At 37.8% G+C, this 9,337-nt stretch overlaps 2 protein-coding genes across 2 annotated transcripts; both read left to right on the top strand.

Annotated features, from left to right (window-relative positions):
• Positions 1-39: 39 nt before the first annotated feature.
• On the top strand, positions 40-2,927 carry LOC111789361. The gene is made up of 5 exons (XM_023670112.1): positions 40-452; positions 865-997; positions 1,741-1,961; positions 2,134-2,307; positions 2,459-2,927. Exons 1-5 carry the CDS (start codon positions 285-287, stop codon positions 2,543-2,545), a joined length of 783 nt encoding a protein of 260 aa, XP_023525880.1. The 5' UTR covers positions 40-284; the 3' UTR covers positions 2,546-2,927.
• Positions 2,928-3,485: 558 nt separating this feature from the next.
• LOC111788009 (chaperone protein DnaJ) lies at positions 3,486-9,026 on the top strand. Its single transcript, XM_023668140.1, has 11 exons — positions 3,486-3,999; positions 4,369-4,437; positions 4,887-4,976; positions 5,092-5,213; positions 6,560-6,755; positions 6,986-7,161; positions 7,370-7,499; positions 7,603-7,763; positions 7,842-7,957; positions 8,076-8,169; positions 8,700-9,026. Exons 1-11 carry the CDS (start codon positions 3,670-3,672, stop codon positions 8,743-8,745), a joined length of 1,530 nt encoding a protein of 509 aa, XP_023523908.1. The 5' UTR covers positions 3,486-3,669; the 3' UTR covers positions 8,746-9,026.
• Positions 9,027-9,337: the final 311 nt, after the last annotated feature.

Genomic DNA, 9,337 nt, shown 5'->3' with positions numbered 1-9,337 from the left:
TAACATTTATATAAACCCCTTTAAAATCCCAATAAACGCTCTTCTTTTAAAAGCCAAAGAGACCATAAGAAACCTAACCCCAAAGAAACCAAAATCTTTCGTTCCCTTCTTCTTCTTCTTCTTCCTTTTTCCTCCTGCCCAAGCAAAAGCTCCCTTCTTCAGCCCTAACATTTCTTCCCTTTCTGTTCGTCGCCTCCTCCTTCAATCGTGTTCGAATTGGTGTTTGCTTCGGGGACGAACGGTAATTTTAGGAATTAGATTCTGCAAGCGACAACCGGGAGACGATGTCTGCTGTGGTGTGCGGAACCAAAAGATCTTTCTTTGAAGAACTACCGCCTTCGCCTCCCGTTTCCAAGCGCCTCCGCTGCTCCTCTACTACTTCTCCGATTAGATTCGCTGCGTCCTGTCTTATTGATCAGCTACAGAATTTGTTTCCTCAAATGGACCATCAGGTTTCTTCTTTCTTCCATGCCTTTTTTTTTTAATATATAATTTCGTTTTAATTTGAGAAACTGTCGCTCTCTGTTTGTTTCTGAGGTTTCCTGTTTTTTCTTTTTTTTGGTGCTTCTGTGTAATATCATATTTCTTGATAGGGTTATAACATGAATTTATTTGGGATTTTCTGAAAGCAGGTGTAACCTTAGGGAAATCGTGTTATTCTCTTCGTTTTGTATATAATAGTGAAGTTATCTGCGTTTTTGGGCTGTGAATTTATCAACTTAATTGGCTAAGTTGCAGAATGAAATTGGAGGGCTTCTATTCAGTTTTAATTTGTGATGCATCTCTTTCGCTTTCTTATTTGATACTGCTAGTTTATTTTTCCCCCAAGGTTTTCTTGATCATGGTTGAATTTTTTCCTTTCAGCTTCTTGTGAGAGTCCTTGAAGAATGTGGCAACGACTTGGATGCTGCCATCAAAAGTCTGAGTAACATGTGTTTGGGATCTACTGTTGAGAATCCTGTTGCTACTACAGCAGCAGAGACAAATTTGGACCAAGGTATCACATGGTGCTAAATAATGAAGGAGTTGCTTCATGTTTATTTTCCCTGTTCCTGTTTATTCATGAGTTTAATTATATTATGATGATGAATTCATGATTGAATTCCTTGTTCAAAGAAAGGAAGGTTTAACTTTTAGATGAAACTATGAGAATTGAGAAACATAGTTCGCAATTGGAATATAATGTATGCTTATTTCATGGAAGAGATCCAATGGGCCACCCTTGCGTATTGTCCCTAGTTTGGATTACTAATCATACCCGTTCCTTGTCCAGGTTAGAGGAAGATGGTTTAAGTTTTGATTGATAAACAAGAAACAGATTTCTCATGTAGAGTACCATACGTCCATTCTCTTAGAGTATGATGTATTTTTTTTTTTTCTCATTTGGAGTATGATGTACCTTGCTGTTTGTAGTTTGATTTGGTAAGTATATATTTCGGAATTGGCTGGTACATGCTCAGGAAAATAACCCTAGTTCCGTTTTGCTGGAGATAAATTTGTGAAAAGAATTCTAATCTTCTATGCTGTATTGCCCCTGGTTTGTTTGTAATGAGGTTTTTTTTAGTCTGATGATTTATTTCTCTGCCTCACAGCATGATTTGTTCTCAACAAAAATTTCATATTAATGTTGAACCTTGCTTCATGCATTTTTCTACTAAGGGCACTGTTCAACAACTTTCATTCCCTTATTTTCTTTCTTGTAAAGATGTATAATTCAACGTATGTTTAAAAAATTTGTAGGTTCATTTGCTGACAATGGGGAGCCTGCTGCTTCAGAGAATTTGTCAGCACCAACCAGTGTTTCTCTTGATGGTAGGGAATGGGTTGACTTGTTTGTAAGGGAAATGATGAGTGCTACTAGTGTAGATGATGCTAGGACTCGTGCAGCAAGAGCATTAGAGGCTTTAGAGAGCTCGATTAGTGCACGTGCTGGTGCTGATGCCGCACAAAATTCCCACAAGGTATGTCAATCGTAATCCTCACAACTCCAATAAGCTTTCCATATCCTTGGGGAACAAATTTGGAATACTGGTAGGCTTTTGGAGCATTTGAAAGCAGTTAGATTTGGTTGAGGCTCATTCACTTGTCAAACATTCTATTGCTATAAACTTATGTTTTTCCACTGTTACTCAGGAAAACATGCAACTGAAGGAACAAATTGAAGTACTACTACGAGAAAATACAATTCTTAAGCGAGCAGTTGCCATACAACATGAACGTCAGAAGGAATTTGAGGACAAGAACCTAGAGTTGCAGCACCTTAAACAGTTGGTATCTCAATATCAGGAGCAGCTGAGAACGCTAGAGGTCAGAATAAACTGCACAACTTTTTCAATTCTCTTCCCTAGTATTTTTGCAGACCTTTTTAAAGTTTTTAAACATGTTCATGTTCATGTTCATGTTCATGCTACTTTTTCTAACCGGTTGGAAACGAACTATGTTGCTTTCGTTGTTACAGGTAAACAATTATGCATTGACAATGCATTTGAAGCAGGCTCAACAAAGCAGCTCGATTCCCGGACGCTTCCATCCCGATGTCTTCTAGCAAAAAGCAGTGTAAAGATCAAAATTGTTGGTTGCAGAAAGGTAGTAGCAGAGAGCGTGAATGAGAGATGAGGGAAGGGGAGAGCAGGGAGGAATGGAGCATCCTATGAATAGAGATATTGCAGACCAGTGTGTGTTTGTTTCTGTATTTGAGTTTGATCATATCGTCAACCTGGAATGGTGACTGCCACCGCAGCTCTGTTGTGTAACTTCTATTGTTTCCCCATGCTTTTCAAATAAAGCCTTTGTTCAATTTGATGATTGTTGGTGGTGGAAGATCAAATTATTGTCAAGTTTATGCTCTTAAATTACAAGTTGAAGTAATTGTACTTTTGGATCGTTTGCAAGTGAATAATGACGGTTAGGTTTTCGTTCGTGAATAATGATGGTTAGGTTTTGTTCCGTGAGTAATAACGGTTAGGTTTCGTTCGTGAATGATGATGGTTAGGTTTCGTTCGTGAATGATGATGGTTAGGTTTCGTTCGTGAATGATGACGGTTAGGTTTCGTTCGTGAAGGATGAATCTTTATTTATTTATTACTACAGACATTGCTTCTATTTATGAATTCCTCGAGCAAGGATTGAATCTTAACGTTTGGGGTAAAAAATTTGTTGCCTAAATAGATAAATTGTTAACAAGTTAATAGTAAAAAAATTATCTTTTCAGAAAATAAGTACAAACATTGCTTCTATTTATTTACTGTTCACAAATTTCTGAGTGCAAGGGTTAAAGCTTTGTAATTGGGGGTAAAATACTTGTCTAAATTTGGGTTGGGATTTACATATATATTTTTATAATTAAATGGATCCAAAATAAATATATATATATGTCAAGTTGTTAAATTATGACTTAAATTATATAAATGTTTGAAATATATTAAAAAAAATGGAAGAAAGAAAAAGACCTAAAATTTCATAAAAACAACATGAACACAATTAAAACAGTGGCATTACGTGTAACAAGAAAAATCACACCACATCTTTCGATCCTCTTCTTCTTCTTCTTCTTCTTGTCGCCCACAGTCTCCAAAGCGAGCGGAAATTTCCCACCAAAACGGTGAACAATCGCATTCATCTCCTCAGTTTAACACTCCCATCATACCCATTTCTTATCTACAGGCTTTAATGGCCGCTTCGTCTCTTTCCCTCCTTCCTTCTCCCCTCTCCTTTCCTCCTTCCGAGCGTTTCTCTGCTTCTTCTTCTTCCGCTTCATCATCTTCCTTCTTCCATGGCGGAACCCATCTCAAGTTCCACAGGAACTTCCTTAATGTGCATTTTTATTCATCTAATTCTTCTCCTTCTTCTCCCAATTCCCAATTTAATAAAAGGGCCTCTTCCAGACGACGCATGGGAGTTGTTGTTTGTGCTTCCGGGGATTATTATGCAACTCTCGGGATCCCCAAGTCTGCTAATAGCAAGGAAATTAAGGCCGCTTATCGAAAATTAGCCCGTCAGGTACGAAATTTGTTCAAGTTTTTTTGGGTGTAATTTGGTAATCGCGATGAAGCTGGAGGTTAGTTGTTGAGAATTTCATCTATACGGGAATAAGTTTCTGGGAAATGGGTTCTGTTTGTTTAAACTCTCAATGTCATCTTTGAACCTCTTCGAGCATCGCCAATCACTGATAATTTGAATCTACTACAATACTGTTAATTATAGCTGATGATCGTAATGCTTCATCTTTTCTAAATGTTTCTCTAGAATATGGGCTGTGAAATATACAGATTGAGCTGAGTTTTTGTAAGCTTCATTGTGGAGTGGTTTGGTTTGTAAATCTTCGGCTTGCCAACATGACTTCTTATATTCTCTCTCTTTTCTCTCAAGTATCACCCTGATGTGAATAAAGAACCTGGAGCAACTGAGAAGTTCAAAGAGATCAGTGCTGCTTACGAGGTATGGTTGAGGAAAAAGATTTAATCATAGTGCATGTGGTGTATGTTCTTAGAGCTTCCATTTCAAGTTACAAATATATCAATATTTAAATCTATGGCGTGTTCTTATTCAACTATCTGTTAGGAATCACGACTCTCCACAATTGTATGATATTGTCCACTTTGAGCATAAGCGCTCATGGCTTTACTTTGAGCTTCCCCAAAATGCCTCATATCAATAGAGATGTATTCCTTACCTATGAACACACGATCATTCCCTAAATTAGCCAATGTGGGACTCGCTCCCAACAATCCTCAACACTATCTATATTTGCAATCTGTTCCAAATTTATCATTTCAAAAGTTGGTTTCTTCACTTTATGACATTATTGATTGCTGATGAAGCACTTTACCCTTTTGATTTTCGCACTTATAATATTGTCCTTTGAATCTCAAGTACAATGCTGTCAGGTTCTTTCAGATGATAAGAAGCGGGCTTTGTATGATCAATATGGTGAAGCTGGAGTGAAGAGTACAGTAGGGGGATCTAGTGCTTATACGGTTTGTTGATATTTGATATCGTCTCTAATTTGCTAGAGAAATCGTGCTTCCTACTTGATGCATGCATTTTTACATCAAGAAATATTGGGGCTTATACAATATATTGTTGTTGCAGACTAATCCCTTTGATTTATTTGAGACATTCTTTGGACCAAGCATGGGAGGATTTGGCGGTATGGATCCAACTGGGTTCCGCACACGCCGTAGCAGTACTGTTACGAAGGGTGAAGACATACGGTGAGTCACAGTATGACAAGTGCTTGAAAAGTACAATTTTTTTGCTACTAGTTTTGGGGCAGGGTGATATTTCCTTCAATGCTTGTGTTAGTTAGATTCAATCAAGGGAATCTTACTTGTACCTTCGCTGATTTCCATGTTTGTTTTGTGTTACAGATTTTCTATTGGAGTATTTGTTAACAAATTTTAAGTAGATATGTGTGAGATCCCACATCGGTTGGAGAGGGGAACGAAACATTTCTTATAAGGGTGTGGAAACCTCTCCCTAGTAGACACGTTTTAAAACCTTAAGGGGAAACCTGGAAGGGAAGGCCCAAAGAGGACAATATCTGCAAGCAGTGAGCTTGAGCTGTTACAAATGGTATCAGAGCCAGACACCGAGCGGTGTGCTAGCGAGGACGCTGGGCCCCTAAGGGGGGTGGATTGTGAGATCCCACATCGGTTGGAGATGGGAACGAAACATTCCTTATAAGGGTGTGGAAACCTCTTTCTAGCAGACGAGTTTTAAAACTTTGAGAGGAAGCCCGGAAGAGAAAATCCAAAGAAGACAATATCTGCTAGCGGTGGGCTTGGGCTATTACAATGTGCCTATGTTTATGCCATTACGATTCGTCATGCTGAGGAAAACCTTTATTTATTTTGTTGATTTGAGAAAAATTTACAAGGCATGCTATAACCTGATTTTCCTCTCTCCCCCACACATTTCCTACCTCCATAAGATCTAGAAGGCGACCTGTTAATTTTATAAAATTTTCAGGAAATCATCATTTTCTACAGTACTTGTTGGTGTGCATTGTCACTTTATCTTCCTCTTGCTTAAAGTTATGTAGTTAATTAAATGATATTGGTACTAAGTGGACATAGGTTTATAGAGACGCAGTTAGGTTTGCCAGTGGCAATAGGTGAGGCATTGCAAGCCACTCTGACCTGTGCACTTGTCATTACAAATGCCTTTGATTAGGCTTTTTCTACTTTGAGAGCATCAGGCATTGATTTTTGTATATCGTAATTTCTCTATTTTCAACTAAAAAATTCGAGCACAATGGGTTGGCATAGAGGTCAATAAGAGCCATGTCAATAATAAATGACTTAGAGAGAATGAGTTCAAGTCATGGTAGGGTTATATAGTTGTCTTAGGAGAATCATCGAAGCGTGCGCAAGCTGGTCCAAACACTCCCGAATATTAAAAAAATAAAGAATTATAACAAATAGGTGACTAGAATAACAAGTACTTCAATTGATTACGTGTTTTATCGGGCTGTCTTCAATCAGTAGAATATTATTTCCTTGTAGTTCTTTATTCAACTTTAACTCATTAAATTCACATTAAATGACTGCAAGTCCAGTTATGACATCAATTTAGGATTTTCGGAAGCCATATTTGGATCAGAGAAAGAATTTGATCTGTCCCATCTGGAAACATGTGAAGTCTGCTTGGGTACTGGTTCAAAGGTAGGCTCCAAAATGAGGATATGCTCAACATGTGGAGGGAGAGGTCAAGTTATGAGAACCGAGCAAACACCTTTCGGCTTGTTTTCTCAGGTATTGGCATCACTGTTGCTTTCAAACTTGACTTTTGCCTTCCCTAACTTTCTAGCTGACAAAGTTTGAAAATTCATTTAGTTTGTATTTGCTACATTATTGTTCTTATTACATCGACTCTATTTTGGGACGAGAGGCTTTTGTTTCGTTCGATTTGATTGGAATGCTTCATCAGAGATAGTTTTGTATTTCTTTAAAGCCGATCGGTTTGGTCCAATACTTATGATCAGGTTTCTGTATGTCCAAATTGTGGTGGCAATGGTGAGGTCATATCTGAGTTCTGTCGGAAGTGTTCTGGCGAAGGACGCATCCGTGTTAAGAAAGTCATCAAGGTTAAAATTCCTCCTGGAGTTAGTGCAGGCAGTATCCTAAGAGTTGCAGGAGAAGGTGATGCTGGACCCAAAGGGTATGAGCTCAAGTTTTTTTACTTTTGATTAGAATATTTTAGGGTGCGAGGCACGAATCTGTCGAACACGTGTCCTTGAAATGTTATATTGGCTTTGAGATTCCTTTATTTTGTGAATGAAAATGGCCCAGCTTTCTTTCCAGGTTTGATTCTTAAGTTCTCGTAAGTATTTCAAACAAGTAAGCCAGGTAGCTTTTTTGTTTGCCAGGGGACCTCCAGGAGATTTATTTGTGTATCTTGATGTAGAAGAAATACCTGGAATTCAAAGAGATGGCATCAATCTTTACTCAACAGTTGCTATCAGTTATCTGGATGCCATTATGGGATCTGTTGTCAAGGTGGACTTTTACTTATATCTTTATTCTTCATTAACAAATGATGTATGCATTTTGTTGAATTTGCTTTGCTATATGGTTTAATCTTTTTATATGAGATATACAGGTAAAGACTGTTGAAGGAATGGCTGATCTACAAATTCCACCTGGTACTCAGCCTGGTGATGTTCTTGTTCTTGCAAAGAAAGGTGTTCCAAAACTGAATAAGCCATCGATTCGAGGCGATCACTTATTCACAATCAAAGTAACCATACCAAATCGTATCAGGTTAAAGTGTATTCATTCTAGATTCGCCTTTTTCTTCATCTTTTGGTAAGTATTAACAATGTCTATTTTTGTTTACAGTGAAAAAGAGCGAGAATTGCTTGAAGAGTTAGCTTCATTGAACAACGCTTCTGGGACCGGGAGCCGTTTCAGAACTCGCCCAAAACCCCAACCACAACCGCAACCACAACCAACTAGTAAGCTATATTGACAGATCTTTCCTGCAAGTTTTCCTAATCTCCTAATAGAACTACATATAACATTTTCATCCACACTTTTCAATAGTGGAATTCTTAGAAGTGAATGCATTTACAGGTATAAGTACAGAAGATGAGGTCAAAACAGTTGCCAATAGTACTGATGATGGGGACTCGAACGATCTATGGAAGAAAGTACAAGATTTTGCCGGGTACTCTCTCTCTTTTACGTGCTTTCAATTGCCCCATTTCGTTTTCGGGTTTGTTTGGTGGGAATGGACCTAGGAAAGTAAATTATGAATTCATTCCATTCCAATTAGATTACTTGGAGTCATTTCGGATGTTCGAGTCTTAACAGAAGATCCAAAATGACGTGTTGCTACTGCATGGTGTGAAGATTAACTGCTCGCCTTGCCTCGCCTACTTTTTCCATCGTTTTTGCATATATATCGCTAATTACTGGTCTCGTCTCTTTAAACTATCATATTCTGGGGATTAACAACACGTAGGGTGGAAGAATTAAAACCTGGTGGTATAAAACTTGAAGTTATGTTTGGATTATGAGTTCTCAAAAATTGTTTCTTTTCTTGTTTACTTTGAAGGTCTGAATTGATTGAACATTCTGGAATCATGTGTTCATGATTAATGATTTTGAATGCACCATAAACTTAAGTTTTACAAAGACTTGTGTCAAAGTGATAGCTTGCTGTTGCCTCTACTTATAAGCATGTGGAACTTGCAGGTCTGTAGCGAATGGAGCTCTAAAATGGCTGAAAGATAACTTTTAGCCCCACGTGTAAAATTTGGCTCGGTTGAAAGCGAACAATCTTTACGAGTTCTCGTTTGACCTCATCGGCTGTAGATGATGATTTTACTGCTATCCAATAATGGCTCAAAGACATTATTTGGCCATTTTCTGGAGATGTTTTCTTGAGGCATCTTCAAGCCAAGTTTTTGTATGTCTCACTTGTTATAATGATAATGGTTAGAGTTACATTTGCAGACTCAATATTCATTTGTAGCTTTTCAAGGTATTATTAAACAAAAATGATTTTAACTTCTTCATAAATGGGATTTTGTTGAAATATTGTGATTCGTCTATGGATCGTCTTCATTTAAACTTCGAGAATCTATTAGACGTAAAAACTTTAGTTCATTGTTCGAGTAGATGACACAAACCAAAAAGATTAGATACTAAACCGATGACTCGTGAATTTTCAAATGATTACTCTTTAATTGTGGGTACTCCTAAAAGTTGTGTGGAGTATCATCTTCGATTATCGTTTTATCAAATTGATAGCAAATTCGAAACCCAAAGTATTATGGCGACGTTTCCTCCTGTTCTAATACGATTTTTGACACTGGTTGATGCGACTCGAG

Source organism: Cucurbita pepo, chromosome LG02, assembly GCF_002806865.2.
Source record: "Cucurbita pepo subsp. pepo cultivar mu-cu-16 chromosome LG02, ASM280686v2, whole genome shotgun sequence".
Classification (NCBI taxonomy): Eukaryota; Viridiplantae; Streptophyta; class Magnoliopsida; order Cucurbitales; family Cucurbitaceae; genus Cucurbita; species Cucurbita pepo.
This window is presented reverse-complemented; position numbering and strand designations above follow the sequence as displayed.